The following is a 16,891-nucleotide window of genomic DNA, read 5'->3' as shown; positions in this document are numbered from 1 at the left end:
TCTTGGGCTCTCACTGCCTCCATGCTTTTTGGGTGGGTAGTGTTAAGAAATACTTACTTTTAAAAAGAAAAAGACCATCAATTCATGTGAACATTTCACATTCAGATTGAGGTTTGCATAGTTTCTTTGTTTTAACACTTGTATCTCTTTTCCCTTACATTGAAAGCTTTAGTTCCTAACAACAGTAACTTAATTATTTTTTTGCTTTATACTGATATAGATGTCCATTAATAATAATATATTATTATTATTAATATCCTGACGTCATTAAAATAGTAATAAGATGATTTTATAGATTGTAGTAATTTCAGTATTACTGCTGATAATAAGACTACTGAAAGGCATTTAAGATTTTTTTTGTGGTTCTTTATACGATATTTCCAGTAAGGATGTACAGTGGAAATATTGTGTTCCAGAAATAATTTTTTTCTCTGTGTGGTTATGCCAACAACTTGATATATGGTTAGATTTGTTTTAGTTTGTTTTCAATTTTTAAGGGTTGCATTTTAATTCTTTTAAAAAGTAAAACATTTACATGATTCCAAGATCAAACTATGTAACTGTGTATATGCAGAGAACTTTTACTTTCATCCCTTTCTAGGTAACCAGATCCCTCCCTTTCCTGATAGGTTGTCATTTTTATTAACGTTAGGGTGTTTTCTGTAAATAAAAGCAAAATATATCCATAAATGTATATGTCTCTCCCCTTCTTAAACAGAAGTTAGCACACTGTAAGCCCTGTTCTGCACCTTTCTTTTTACATTTAATCTTGAGATCATTTCATATGTGAACGTAGTGATTTCCTTATTATGATGCGTGATATTTCATCGTGTGCATCATCCTTTATACTACCAGTGCCCGATTGATGGACATTGTATTTGTTTCTGATCATTTGCCATTGTAAATAGTGCTACAACAAATAGCTCTGTAAATGAGTAATTTAGTACTTTTGCCAGTGTATTTGGGATGGGTTTCTGGACATGGATTGCTAGGTTAAGAGTAAATGCATGTGTAATTTTTCTGGATACTGTCAGTTCCCTTTTTATCCTTTTTGCACCATTTTGCATTCCATTCCCACAGCAGTGTGTGGGAGTGCCTGTTAACCCGCTGCCTCTTCACCTGAGTGTGTTGTGAGACTTGAACTTTTGCCAATCTGATAGCTGGGAAGTAGTTTCTCTGTATACCGTATTTTGCCGTGTATATTGCACACTTTTTTTGCCCAAATTTGTGAGGGAAAAATAAGAAGTACATTATACATGGGTAGTACTAACTCCGTTTCCCTGAAAATTTGGGCCAAAATCATGGGTACGCATTATACACTGCAAAATATGGTAGTTTGACTTCACGTTTCCCTGAGTTTGAATTAAGTGAGCATATTTCCATATGTTTTAAGGCCATTTCCATTTCTTTTGTGACAATTCATATAGTTCCCCATTTTTCTATCAGGTTGTTTGTTTTTTTCCCTCAAAAGAAATTTAGGAGCTCATTATACATTAGAGATAGCCTTTGTGATATACTGTCACCCACTTCTTAATTTAGGTGATTGATTTTTAAAGAGTATCTTATTAGTGACAGTAAAATACAGAGGGAGGCTCTCAATTTCTGAACTACCATGGGAAGACCTAGGCTCTCAGTTTATGGTAGTGTTCATTTTGATACTCTTAGGAACTATACTCTTAGAGATACTATTAAATTGTCCTTAAAATTAATAATCAGGCATTACCTTCTAGTTAATTTGGAGGCATAGAATTCAGGCAGAAAACTTTATAGATAAAGAATCCTATTTAATTCTATTTCTAATGCTGCTTGAATACTTTTAGAAAAGTAAGAATATAAATTTCAGATTTTGAGGTATTGTCTCAACATTACTTCTGCAGTATCTGGTACACTGTAAGTTTTCTGAGACAGTTACATCATTTTATTATTCTTTAGCTCTGGGGTATCCGAAAAATTATCTGTTTTTACTATAGACTGAGATGATAAGAGTTTGAGTTAATAGACAGGGAGACTTAAAAAATAACTCACAGGATGTTGATTACAATTTTTTTCATACATTGCATTATTCATACATGAGCAACTTTTCTTTTTTAAAATCTAGCTTTGTAATACAATTGTAAAACAATAAAATGTCTCTTCTGACAATTATTTATTTTTGATGTGATTTCCAATTTAAAAATCAGGTATTCTATTTTTCTAGAAGAACCTAACAAGACATGTGACAGCAGTAACACTAGTGCTACCACTACCTCCATGCAGCCTAATCTGGAAAACAGTAACAGCAGCAGTGAACTAAATTCTTCCCAGAGTGAATCTGCTAAGGCAGCTGATGATCCTGAAAATGGAGAAAGAGAGTCTCATACACCTGTCTCTATTCAAGAAGAGATAGGTAAGATTACACTTCATACATTAAAATGAGCTTTTTACTTTTTTTAATTTTTAATTTTTTAAATTCAAGTTTGATGGGGGTGGGAAGATTCGGATTTCCTTTTCCTTTTTTTTTTTTTTTTTTTTTTTTTTTTAACACATTGCTTTTGTTCAAAAAAATACAAAAGCACACAGGAAAAATAGATCTTTTTCACATGCGCTCCCCGAAGGTAACCACCATCAACAGTTTGGTGTGTAACATTTTATATCTTTCTCCATGCAGTTACATTAATGTATGTATGTGTACAAAAAGTTTTGTTTTTGTTTTTTTAATTTAAACAGGATCATTTTGCATGTAGTGTTCTGCATCTTGCTTTTATTCACTCAGTAATATATGTAGCGAATCTTTTCATGTTATAAATTGAATTCATTCTTCTTAACTGCTGCATGGTATTCCACAGTATGGATGAACCATAATTCATTTACTATTTCTTTATGAATGGACTTTTAGGCTGTTAACAGTTTTTTCATTATTACAAATAGTGTTGCTTTTTCACATTCTCAACATGTATTTTCGTGTACTTATGCAAGTATTTCTAGCAATATAGAAACAGTAAGAATTGTGGGGTCGAATGATAGGCACATTTTAAAAATAGTGATGGCTACTGCTTCATTGTGTGTTAAAAGGGATTTATGCCAATAATTTATATACATATGTATTTCTTCATACTCTCACCTAAATTCAGCATCATCAATTTCTTACATTTTTGCCAATGGTGAAAGTATTTTATTTAAAAATTTGTATATTCCTGCTTACTAAATGTGGTTGAGTTTTTTTTCATGTTTGTTCAACTTTCTGTGAGTTGCTTCTTCATATCATTTGCTCATTTTTTCCTATTGAGCTTTGATGCTTTTCCTTAATGAGTTTTAGGAATGCTTTATGTATTATGGCTATTAATCTTTGATTTTACATATATATGTGTATATCTATGTGTATATCTATGTGTATATATGTGTATATATATATATATGTGTGTGTGTGTGTGTGTGTGTGTGTGTACTTATATAGCTTGTTTTTAACTCTGTTACCTTGGACAGAAATTTTTACACTTCATGTAGTTAAACTTATCAATCTTTTTCTTTAGGGTTTCTCTGGATTTTGTGTCTTACTAAGGAAGACCATCCCTATCCCGAGACTATATACATGTATTTCACAGTAATTTTGCATAATACTTCTATAGCTTTGTTTCTAATCCCTCTGGAGTGTAATTTTGTGTATGAGATAGAGATCTGTTTTAATTAGGACTTTTTCAGTTGCAAGTGACCGAACCAGCTTAAAGTAGCTTAAGTAGAAAGAAAATTTAATTACTCATGTAATTGGGAAGTCCAAGCCATCATCAGGCATAACAGGACCCCGGATATCCAAACTCTTTCTGCCTTCTCCTCTTTGTCTCTCACCTTTTGGATCTGCATGTGTTTGTTTGTTAACTTCATTCTCTCCTAATACAGACAGGCTTTTTCCAAGTGGCAGGGAAGATGGCATCAGCGGTTAATAGTCATATCTTTCCAAGGTCAAAGACCAAGCCCCTACTCCTGCTCCAAATCCAAAGCCCTTGAGGAAGGAATTTGAGTGGCTAATCTTGGACATATTGTTCACACCCCCGTGGCCAGGGCAGGCAAGGTATTATGATTGATGGCTCCAGCAAAAAGATATGATTGGAGTGTGTAGGAATGGTTTTCCAAAGAAAGAGGGATGCTGCAAAATTAAAAAACAGTAAAGAACCACCCTTTGGTAACTCAGCACAAGCTTGTATATTCAAATTCAAAAATGCGTCTGCCTAATGTAGTGCAAAGATCTCACCCACCACTGAAATTTTCAAAAACTTCTTTGCCAAAAGTACATCTAGTAATTGTAATTGTATCTAGGAATTCTGTGTATTTTGTATTATTTTTTATTAAGTCTGGATGTGGCTTATCTTGATCTCACAATCTATGAGTGTTACTACGTATAACACTCGTTACCCTGATTGTGGAGAGCATTCTTTGATAAATCTGCCTACCGTTAGTTTTCTAGGAGGATGGCTGTGGCCGAGAAGTGGGAAGCATATGGGAAGATCTCCCTTTTGGAGGCTGTTCTGCTTCAGCAGCCTAATTCTGGCTGGCAGTTGTCAGGGATGGATTGCTGGGGATTGCTGTAGGTTTGAATAATCATAACTCCTAGTTTGGCAGGTTTGGAGTTTTTTCTAGCAGTAGCATTCCCATATAGATTACCTGGGCACCCAGCGAGTGCCAAATGCCCAGCAACTTGGTTCAGGGTTCCTGAAGGTAAACCCCTTTACTTGCCTACTTTGTCTGCTTAGTAGACCAGTAGCCCTAGTCCTCAGGTGAATAAAGTCTGTCTAGGAGCTCCAGAAGCTGGGGTAAATCTACATCCAGGCTGCATCGAAGTGCTTCACTCCTTTATAATAAGGCCTTTGGGCAGGGGTATTAGATAAGGACGTCCACTCTCAGCCTAGTTCCCTTTCAAGTCTTACCCCTAGGGATGAATGTTCTGCTTCCTTTCCCTTATTTGCACTTAACTTAGCAAAGGATTGACTCTCAGCAATGTTGTGTTATGGGCTCTAAGTTGAAGGATTTCTTTTTAAAAACACTGTGCCATTCCCTTTGTGCTTTTTAGGAAGTCTAGCCTACCTAGACCAAACAATGTCTAAAAAGTCTTTATTGTAGGATTTTATAAATGGTCCCAAGAAGTAGCCGTCATAGTACAGCACTTGGCGTTAAAAACTCCAGCGTGGGTAGACTCATGGTCTTGGGACCCAAGGGAAAATTGCTTAGGGTCTAACCAACTGCTTTGTTCCTACACATCGTAGATTTACTAGTTTTCCAGCCTGGGATGGCAAGATACCCAGCATCCCTACCGCATCTTGATTTAATCAGTGTCATATTTTGGGATCAGAATCTTAAAATACTCTTGTATTATTCAGAATTTATTGATTATAAGTGACAGATCCACTACACTTGGCTTAAAACCGAAAGGGAATTTTGTTGGCTTGTACAGTTGAGAAGTCCAGTGGTGATGATAGTGTCAGGTGCGTTATTGGACCCAGGGGGCCAAAGGAGGTTCTCCCTGGTCTTCCTGTCTTATTCAAACTCCCCACTCCCTATGGCAGGCTTATTGTCTCTTATTATTGGAAGTTTTCTCCATGTTGTGGGGTAAAAGTAGCCAACGTTTAATTTATACCCTTTCTGCTCACTAATACAAAAAGCAAAAGACCCTTTCCCCATCTCCAGATTTTTAAAACTGGAGTAGGGTGCTGAATGGCTTGGGCCACATAAGCAGTTCTGAGACAGTCACTGTGGCCAGCCAGTGAAGTGCTGTCCGGCTAAGCTGGGTGACATTTCTCACCCTGTAGGGCAACATACCTGTTTGCAGCCCTGGCACAATCATATGACTGAAGTGGCGGAAAGCATCTCCTCAAAGGAAAGGAAGAGTGTTGAACACACAAAGTTAACAAATGTGTACTGAATTGTTTTAACTTTTATATTTTTCGGAATGAATAGCCCGTTTTCCCAATCCAATTGTTTTCCCTACTACAAATGCCATATTTAAAAAAAAATTATTGCTCTTTTATTTAATTTCAAGTGTGCATTTCTGTAATACATTATCTATATATTGCATTGTATTCACTACCCAGAGACAGTTCTCCTTCTATCACCATAATATTTGACGCCCCCTTACCCTCTTACCAACCCCCAAATGCCATCTAGATAATATATGTAAATTTTCTGTTTTATTTTTCATTTGCCAGTGCCACACTGTCTTAACCTTAAAAAGCTTCAAGTTAAAAAAGAAAAATGAGGTCTTGTTCAACCATCTAGCCAGTGGAAATTTGATAGTGATGCAGTCGTTTCAGAATGTGTAGAAATTTTCAGCGAAAGTGGGATTCGTGGGAAAGTAGAATTGCTCCTTGACAGTTAAATCTGTCACTTTTTAAAATTAAGTTACTATGAAAATGTGAGAGGCCTTTATTATATTAGAAACAACTGGTTTAGTTGATTTTCACATGTATGATTATCTGCGTATACAGGTAATTACCCAGATTCTTTAGGAGAAAATTCACTCGGCATTTATATTTATAAGGTTTCAACTATTAGGTATTTAAACAATTTCAATAAATTCAATTAATTTCTAAAAATTAATTATATCCTTTACTTTTTGTATAGAAATCCATATTTAATACATACAGCAACATTTTGTTACAGCATTTTGAGTTATTATGTTTGTTACTTGTAAACTTGTAGCACCCCTTCCTGTTTTCTAGATGAGCTTTGAAACAGATAACCTGCCATGTTTGAATTTTCTGTAAAATAATAAATGACTCACAGTAAAATTCTGACATACTTTTCTTTTTAAGTAAAACTTGTAAAAATTAATGCATTTGCTTTGGCTCTTCAAGGACTTTTTTCTGTTTACTTTCTGGATCTTAGATATGCACCGGTTATGAGTTTTGGATAAATAGGGTGTTATTATATATAATTTACTCACTGTTAAAAATTGCATTTGGCTTCTCATTTGACAACAGGTGATTTCAAATCAGAGAAGTCTAATGGGGACATAAGTGAGTCTCCTGGAGGTGGAAGAGGAACCTCTGGCTCAACTCGAATCATCACCAGGTTACGGAATCCTGACAGCAAACTTAGTCAGTTGAAGAACCAACAGGTGGCAGCTGCAGCCCATGAAGCAAACAAATTATTTAAGGAGGGCAAAGAGGTAAAAACAAAAATCTCTGGAATGTAAAATAATTTTCATTTGTAGATCTACTTTGGAATTGTATGTTCTCTACTTCTAAGACTGTAGTGGCTAACTGGAATTAAAGTGTTAGTTTTATACTATGAGAAATATAGTTGTGCACCAAATTTCAGTCCATGCGTAGAAATCCCGTAAATGGGTGGTATACTTTTTGACTATATGGTTAGTTTGCTATTCGCAGGCTTTATTAAGCTGTAGATGATTTAATGCTCAGATTTAGCTGTAATCATGTCATGTGAACCTGCAGCTAAAGAATAGGACTTAGCCCTTGATAGCACAGTGAAATGCATAGAACAGCACAGCATCTCAGCTCTGATTCTGAACAAAAATACTAAGGCTAGGACTCAGTATTTTGCCCCCCAGCCAGCCATAGTGAAGGAATAATGGCCACAACTTGGTCTCCCAGATCTGAGAGGCATTTGCAGGGTAGGTGAGCCAGAACGTATGATGTCCTTTTCTTAACATCATAGGAATTGTTTTCAAGCAACGGCTTTCTAGCTTCTTTTTCACTCTGACCCTCAGTGAGACATTTTCCATAGCAGCCCAGTACACACAAGTTTCCTGAAATAGTATTTTGCCTTACTATGTGGGACACACTCCGGTATTTTCTCTTCTAGGCTAGTCTATTGTATTATATTTCATTTTTTTTAAAAAGAGCTGAATAAGGCCCATTATTGATTTCACAGTCCACTAAATGATTGCAATCAGCTCCTTGAAAATACTATGTTAGAGTAGCCACGGACTCTTGTACTAAAGCTGAAATTGGTAAAAGGAGCAGAAAGAGAGGTATTTTTAGGAATATATTTTTTGGGGAATAATACATATAATGCCCTCTTTTTCTCCCTAACCTATATATTGTAGTCCTGAAATAATGATTGGTGAATGATTTACACAGAAGTTTTGTGTGTATATTTGAGATACCTTAAAGTACTTGATAATGTCTGACATATGACAGGCACTTAATAGAAGTTAGTTTTCTTTCTTTTTGCGGGTATATATTGCTTGTTTAATTATAATCAATTAGCTTTAGCTTTTAAACTTCAAAAGTTCGGTCATACGATGTATCTAAACTTATTTGGAATGTAAAGACAGTCGATCACATTTGCATGTTTGATATGAATAATGGAGTCTTTTTATTTTCTTGGTCAGGTACTGGTAGTTAACTCTCAAGGAGAAATATCACGGCTGAGCACCAAAAAGGAAGTGGTCATGAAAGGAAATATCAACAATTATTTTAAGTTGGGTCAAGAAGGGAAGTATCGTGTCTACCACAATCAATACTCCACCAATTCATTTGCTCTGAATAAGCACCAGCACAGAGAAGACCATGACAAGAGAAGGCATCTTGCACATAAGTTCTGTCTGACTCCAGCAGGAGAGTTCAAATGGAATGGTTCTGTCCATGGCTCCAAAGTTCTCACAATATCTACCCTGAGACTGACTATCACCCAACTGGAAAACAATATCCCTTCATCCTTTCTTCATCCCAACTGGGCTTCACACAGGTAAAGGAAACTGAGGTTCATTTATACTGTGAATATACTGAATGTTCACAAAATGATTATTGCAGGTGCATACTTTAAACAGTCATTAACCAATGAATTGAATGAAGTCAGCAAAACACTGAGGACATAAGGGATATGAGTGTACGTCTAAGTTACTGAAGCAATGCTAACGTTTGGGAGATTTCTGGAAAGCAGAGTCTTTATCCCTGCAATCAAGTGGAGGCCAGACAAAGTTCCAGCACACTGTAGAAGATTTAAGAAGTTGGAGGGCAAATTAACCTCTGGGATTCCTTCCAGTATTCAAAATTTATGATCCTGTGAGGGAGAAACTTCCAGTAGTGGTGTATTTACACCTGCTTAGCCTAGAAACATACGCCCTATAAGATAGAGGCATCATAAATTACAGCTCTTGTGCTTATAATTTAAGGTCAACGAAGTGAAATAATTTTTTTTCCCTTCTGAAATGTAGGGCAAATTGGATCAAGGCAGTTCAGATGTGTAGCAAACCCAGAGAATTTGCATTGGCTTTAGCAATTTTGGAGTGTGCAGTTAAACCAGTTGTGATGCTACCAATATGGCGGGAATCTTTAGGACATACCAGGTAAGTGAATTCTGAGCTTTGTAAATGGTGTGTTAGATTCCTTTTTGGAAGATTACTCTGTTAAGAATGAAAGTAAATGTATTTAAAAGGCCATATTAAAGACTTAACTTCTTGGCCTCATTTTCCTCCTATGTAAGATGGAAACATGAATGAACATTAGTTCTTACTTATGATATAGGATTATATGAAAATCAAGAGATCAAGTTTATGAAAATTTAAAATATTGTCTAAAGTAAGAAGCATTTTTAATGAATGCACTCATAGTTTTGTTTGTTTTTTTGTTTTGTTTTGTTTTTAGTATTTTTTCCTCCTTCCTTTTTTCGCCTCTCTTCCCCGCCCCACTCCGGTTCAGGCCATTGTTCCTCAGTCTAGTTGTGTAGGACACAGCCCCCTGGCCCATGCTGGTATTATGAGCCTTGTGCTCCCCCCCAGTTGAGGCAATCAGTTGTCATTCACGGCAGCTCTTAGCCCATGGCAGCACACAGCTGGCCACTCACGCTGGTCGCTGGCCTTCTTACAGCATAGCCCGGGGTATCACTCAGCAGCTGAGGCAGCTCACGCCAACCTCCGGCTGCGCATGGCAGCCCAGCTCCAGGGAGAGCTGTTGTTCACAATGTTAGCTGTAGATGGCGCACCTCAGTTGCCCATGTGGGAATCGAACCGGTGACCTCGGCATTAGGAGCACAGCTCCAACCACCTGAGCCACCAGGCCAGCCTGTAAAGTTTTAAGAGAAGTCTAAATATCTAACTGTTGCATAATGTTTTTAAAATAATAAATTAGGATCTTTTAGGATAAAATTATAGTCTTTGTTTAAAAAAATTTAAAATATACCTAAATAAATGGAAATATATCTCATGTTCATATATATAAAGATACGGTGTCTTGACAATGTCAGTTTTCCTCATGTTACTATAGAAATTAATTTCAATAACATTGATAATTATAGTTGGGCTTTCTGTAGAATTTGCAAGATGATTAGAAAATTTATATGGAAAGGGGCAATAATAGAAAAGGTAAATTTGAAGGACAAGGTGGAAAGACTTGACCTACCAGGTAACAAAACTGATACTGTCATAGAGATGCAAAGATAAACAAATAGACCAGTGGTATAGAATAAACAGTCCAGAAAGAAACCAGTTCACGTATGGAAATATAATTTATGATAGAAATAGCGTTAGAAGGGATGAACTATTCAACAGAAGGTGATGAGGCAATTAGTTATCCATTCGGTAGAAAATTGGATTCCGTTCTCTATGTCATACAGTGCAGTCAGTTCCAGGTAGAGTAAATCCTCAACGTGAAAAGCAAGACTTTAAAACTTCAAAAAGAAAATAATGAGATTATGACTCTGGAATAAGGACAAGTTCTCTCCTTCCCTCTCTCCTTTCTTCCTCCCTTCCCCTTTGTCTCTTTTCTTTTTATTCCTTGCCTCTCTTTCCTTGTACTCATGTTTGTTTTTCTTACTCCGTCCCTCCCTTCCATACTTCCTTCCTTTTCTCCTTTTCTCTTTGTCTTGTCTTCTTTCCTTCTGTCATTCACGCTCTCCCAAAATGTACCTAAGGCGGCCATTGTTTCTTTTGTTTATAAGCATGTTATCTGTCAGATGAAAGTGATGGGCATGTGTGTGTCTGTGTCTGTACATACTACAAGTGTCTTTCCTTTTTTATGTTTAATATGGTGACACATACATGAGGTTGTATGTCATATATAAGCTATAATGAGTAGTAATAAAATGAACACCTGTGAATTCACCAATTTAAAAACGAGAACATAATCATTATTGCATCTGCTTTCCATTCACATTACCTTGCCTTTCCTGAGAAATAATAATAATTTTTAAGTTTGTGTTTTGTTATACCCTTTCTTTTACTGTATAGTTTTATCAGTAAACAGTGGATTGTTTCCTATTGTTTGACTTTTATATAATAGTAATGTATCATTCTAAAAGATTTAAGTCATAGACTGGTTGAAAATATTTTTGTTTTATTGTAATAAAAAAAAACATTAATATCCACAATGTATTCAAGAATTTCACTTCAGTAAGAAAAAAAAATCAAACAATTTAGTAGGAAAAAAAGGCCAAAGATAACAAACATAATTCACAGAAAAGGAGACACAAATACTCAAAAAACATGAAAAGATGCTTTACCTTTGTGGAAAGGTGGGGAAAATGCACATTACAACTAGGACCTATTATTACCATCAATTGTCAAAACATTTAATTAGAGTATTGGCAAATCTATGACATAATTGGAAGAGAATTCTGATACATTGCTGATAAAAGAGCAACTAGTACAAGGGTTTGCTGCATGCATTTTGGATAACAATTTGGTAAAAACAAAGTTGAAAATGCAATTCTGCTAATTAGGTAGCTTAGAGAAACCTTGCATGTGTACATGAGAAGACACGTAGAAAGCTGTTCCTTGTAATATTTTGTAATGGTGAAATTTGGTAAAGGCCCCTAAATGCCCATAATCAGGCATGTTTACATTGTGGTGGGGTTCTGTAATGGACTACTGTACAGCAGTTGAAAAACAAAGTAGAGCAACAAGTGTCAACGACTTTGAATCTCATAAAAGTACAACAGAGTAAAAACAATTCTTTTCCTAGAAAATACATAATGCATGATTCCATTTATGTAAAATTTACAAGCATGTATGCTAACGTCATGTTACAGTATTGTTTAGGGATATAGACATTTGTGGTAAAACTTTAAAGAAATGCAGGAGCTAAGGGCTTGTATGCTTGAAATGTAAGGAATACATTTCTAACTAAATAAAAAATGGTCAAAGAAAAATAATGGAAACTAGAAAACATTTTGAATTGAATGTTCATGGGAACACTACCTATACTGAAATTTGGGGGATGCAAATAAAGAGTACCTAGGGGAAATTGGTAGCCTTCAGCATTTATATTAGAAAAGAAAAACTGCAAATTACAAATCTCTGATGTGATTATCAGGGAAGGGAAAAAAAGAAAGCACAAATAATAGCAAGAATAAGAAAGGGGATATACCAACCAATATTTCTGATCCTCTGCCGCTGGTGCCAGGTATTTTAAACCTTCACAGGGTCCGATAACAGTATTCAGGCTTCCTACGTCCGCAGGGAAAGGGGCCTACTGGGCTCCTACTTTTGGGTAGGAGACGAGTTGGGGGAGGAGGAGCCCCCTGAGCTCAGTCATTGGACTGAGTAGGTCATAGGCCACACTGTTTTCTCAGGCAGGAAAATGATTTCTAGTTCAGTTTAAAGGCTACCACTGGAGATGGGCAGGACCAGATGACTTCATAAGGATGTTCTGCAGATTTCAAGAAGCAGATCATTCTATTTGAACTCTTATACAAAACAGAAAAAGAAAGAAATCTTGCGTATCATTATTTATGTTAGTATAAAACTTATAAAACTTGATAAGTAGAAATAGATAAATAGAAAATTATGACCCAGTCTCTTTCATTAATATTTACCACTGACTAATAATTAATGGCAAATAGATGTACATTCAAGAAATTTTAAGCAAAACATTAGCAGATATATTCAGGAGTAAATGAAAAGAATAATAAACCACAGCTAAATGGGCTTCTCCTAGGCGTGAAGATGTGTCCATTATTAGGAGATGATTCATGCTATGCTATTTAAGACATCAAAGAAAGAAAACTTGGACCATCTCATTAGATGCCAAGAAGTTACTTATTAACATGGTATAAGTTCATTAAGTTCATATAAGAAATACGATCCCATTGTTTTGATTTACATTTCTTATAAGAATTGTAAATTTTTTTTTTTTAAATGTCTACAGGCCTTTTGTATTTATTTTTCTGCAAAATGCCTGTTCAAATCCTTTGTCTTGTCTGTACTGGACTATTAGTCCTTTTCATTTATTAAAGGTCTTTGTCAATTAAGGAAATTTTCCATTTGTGGTGCAAATATTTTTCCTGTTTGTCATCTGTCTTTTGAGTTTGATTATATAATTATTTTTCCACTCAGAATTGTAAATACATAGATCTACTTTTTCCTCTCTGGCATCTGGGTTTTATATCTGTTTAAAAAGAAAGTATTACAACAAAAACATAAATTCATGTTTTCTTATTGAAGTTTTGTTACTGTTTTTAAGAGTATTTTTTTTAATCTTCATTAATCTGAATGTTTTTTGCTGAGGCAGGGATCTAGGTGATATTTTCCCCAGACATGCCCTCTTCTTCGATATGCGATGCTATCATAGCTACATTATGTTTGGGTCTATTTCTGGATTATCTGTTAGAATTCACTGCTCTACTTCTTCTGCTGTACTATTTATTTATTTATTTATTTATTTATTTAAGATTTTTATTGGAAGGGGAACAGGACTTTATTGGGGAACAGTATGTACTTCCAGGACTTTTTTACAAGTCAAGTGTTGTCCTTTCAGTCTTAGTTGTGGAGGGTGCAGCTCAGCTCCAGGTCCAGTTGCCGTTGCTAGTTGCAGGGGGTGCAGCCCACCATCCCTTGCGGGTATCGAACCAGCAACCTTGTGGTTGAGAGCCCATGCTCCAACCAACTGAGCCATCTGGGAGCTCAGTGGCAGCTCAGCTCAAGGAGCTGTGTTCAATCTTAGTTGCAGGGGGCGGAGCCCACCATCCCTTGCGGGACTTGAGTTGAACCAACAACCTTGTGGTTGAGAGCCCACTGGACCATGTGGAATGGAACCGGCAGCCTTCGGAGTTAGGAGCATGGAGCTCCAACCACCTGAGCCACCGGGTCAGCCCCGGTACAAATTATTTTGATTATTGTAGCTTTAAAACGTTTTCTAATATTGATTCCCCTTTTTGTAATACCTACTTCCCTTTCTTGCACATTAATTTTTCTAAATGAAATATTAGTATCATGTCTGTCAAGCCTCCCTGTCACCAAGGAGGAAAAATCCTATTTATAATGCCAATAAATATTAATTTTAATAGATTATACATATCTAACCATATCTTTTCATTTACTCAAAGTATCCTTTTTTATCTTCAGTAAACATTTAATGATTCCTTTATGATTCTGACTATTTCCTGTTAAACTTATTCCTGGTTGTTTGAAGTTTTTTTGTTGTTTTGGGAATCTTTTCTATCATTATGATTTTTAAGAATATATAGAATGTAACTAGGTTAGGAAATTAAACTTTATCAATAGCCAATACATTGGAAGCTAGTGTGTCCCATCCCCAGGTAGTCATTATCCTGACTTCTGTGTTACAATTCTTTTGCTTTTCTTTATGTGTATATACCTCAAACAGTGTAAAGTGTGGCTTTTGAAAACTCAGTAGCAAGAATAAAACTAACTGCATGAGCAAAAGACCAAGGTTCCCAGGAAAAAATAAACGTGTCTCTGGGTCACAGTTTACAAGTTTACAAGAACCTCTTCAGGTGAAATTGAAGGGTGAGGTCACACGAGCGAGGCCTGGAAGATGTGGGCTCACCACTAACGGGACTGGGCAGGACGTATGTAACCTGGCACACTGCAGAGACAGACCTGAAGAGGGCTGTTCTGTAATTCCTGCTTCCGCACCTTTGGAGGATTCTGTGTTGTAACCTGTGGAAAGTCTCTGTTCTCCCCACCGGCCGTCCTGGTGGCGGGGTTACCTACCAGCTGTCCACCTGCAGCATCGTTTTCAGTTTTACTGCTGCCAAATTCTCTGTTGCTCCCCTGGTCGCTGCGGGTTTATGTTTTAAAAAACTCCTTTTGCCACAGTTTTGGTGGAGTTCAGCAGGGAGCAAGGTTAAATGTGTTTATTCAATTTGTTATTTTAACTGAGAACTCCCATTGTATTGTCTCATGGTTACTGTTTGTATACATAAATCCTATTGGTCAGTATGGCATCCACCTTATTTAATTTTCGTGTGGTTTCTGATAGTTTTTCAATTTTTGGGGGTTTTCTAAGTGTATAATAACTGCATAATAACTGTGCATATATCTGCCAATATACAGTATATGTTTTATTTCTCTTGACAAATTGAATTGGCTAATACTTTTAAGAAACATTAATAATTAGCGGTGATAGTTGACATCTTTGTTGTGTATCACCTAAGTGTTAGTGGGAATGCTTCAAGAGTTCACCAAAAAGCATGATGGTTTTATTTGAAACACATCATTACAAAAAAAAAAACTATTCATCTATTCCTATTTACTAAGTTTTTTTAAACCAAGAATTAATATGAAAACTTCAATAAGAAAGCGTGGATTAATTTATGTTTTTGTTGTAATACTTTCTTTTTAAACAGATGTAAAACCCAGATGCCAGAGAGGAAAAAGTGGATATATGTGTTTAACATTCTAAGTGGAAAAATAATAATATAATCAAACTCAAAAGACAGATGACAAACAGGAAAAATATTTGCACCACAAATGGAAAATTTCCTTAATTGACAAAGACCTTTAATAAATGAAAAGGACTAATAGTCCAGTACAGACAAGACAAAGGATTTGAACAGGCATTTTGCAGAAAAATAAATACAAAAGGCTAGTAGACATTAAAAAAAAGTTTACATCTCATAATTAAAGAAATGTAAATCAAAACAATGGGATAATATGTCTTATCTCTCAGTTGGGCTAATAATTTAGAAGTTTGGTACTAACTTGAGTGAACGTGTGAGAAAGCAGGGTGGCTTTGTAATTGACGGCAGTGTAAAGTATACAATTTGCCACTGTCAGCATTGAAAGTGTAAGAACCTTTGGACTTAGCCATCCCAGCACTGAGGACACTGCCAAGCTGACCAAGAAAGACAGAAAACATTGCTTATTGTACCTTTGTTTGTAATAGCAAACAAACACAACAAAACCCTGGGCACACATGGAGATCAGGAGTGGAGCTGAAGTTCCATCCACTGCCAGTCCGGCTCACAGTGGAACCTGCAGATGTGGAAGGACACCTGCCACCCAGTGCGCCCACGAGTATGGAGCCGCACCTGGAGGCTGCGCAGTCCAGCCTGATGGGGCTGCCTTGCTCGTCGTGGCCGCCAGGCTGGCAGCAGGGGCCCGGCTTTCCACCCAGCCAGGTGGACGTGAACTTTCTCAAAGCTCCTCTGTTGCTGCCTTTTCCCATAAGGATTGTTTTGGTGGCAGTGAGAATAGAATGTACTCTGAGTTAGCTAATATCACCTCAATGGCCTGGTATCCCCATCAAAGTGAAGTCTTTGGTAATGAAAATGGACCTGTTGCCCGTGTTAACACCAGTAGCACAAGCTGAGTGTCCCGCCCAGCCCATCCGGACCCTCCCAGAGGGTCACAGCACTGGTGTCCTCCCCACACAGTGCTCCATTCCTGGGAATCAGCTGCTGTGCTGGACCTGACCTTTCTGAGGTGTTTAAAGCTGAGCCCACAAAAACTCTGCTGAGATGCTACCTGGTGCTGGCTCAATCCTTGCTTACTCTGCTGGGCTGAGGCTGTCACGTGATCACCATGCTGTGCCTGCAGAGCTTGCCCCACTCCCTGGTTCCAAGAGTGGTGGCAATCAATGGTATTTGAATCAGTGACTTAGTTTCCACTGAGAATCCACTTCCTTTCCCTCTCCTTCCATCAATTGTGAGAGAAAGAAGAATGTTTGCTATACTCGTTGTGTGTAGTTAATAAGCATGAGTTCTGTCAGCCTGGGGG

At 36.8% G+C, this 16,891-nt stretch overlaps 1 protein-coding gene across 16 annotated transcripts in view; it reads left to right on the top strand.

Moving 5' to 3' along the window:
* Window positions 1-16,891, top strand: part of BPTF (bromodomain PHD finger transcription factor) — a 124,998-nt gene that overhangs the window by 54,030 nt on the left and 54,077 nt on the right. For 13 of the 16 annotated variants that reach the window (XM_074319900.2, XM_074319899.2, XM_074319897.2 and 10 more), the window contains 4 exons: window positions 2,198-2,386; window positions 6,948-7,135; window positions 8,324-8,679; window positions 9,149-9,280. In XM_074319900.2, the coding sequence (XP_074176001.2) occupies window positions 2,198-2,386; window positions 6,948-7,135; window positions 8,324-8,679; window positions 9,149-9,280 (865 nt within the window). The remainder of the gene's footprint in view (window positions 1-2,197; window positions 2,387-6,947; window positions 7,136-8,323; window positions 8,680-9,148; window positions 9,281-16,891) is intronic. The other 3 variants (XM_074319898.2, XM_074319901.2, XM_074319894.2) reach the window with 2 other exon arrangements.

The sequence above is a fragment of the Rhinolophus sinicus genome, chromosome 12 (genome assembly GCF_057876585.1).
Source record: "Rhinolophus sinicus isolate RSI-liver-muscle chromosome 12, RSI-T2T, whole genome shotgun sequence".
Taxonomy (NCBI): Eukaryota; Metazoa; Chordata; class Mammalia; order Chiroptera; family Rhinolophidae; genus Rhinolophus; species Rhinolophus sinicus.
Note: the sequence above shows the minus strand (reverse complement) of the source record. Positions and strands in the feature narration are given on the sequence as shown.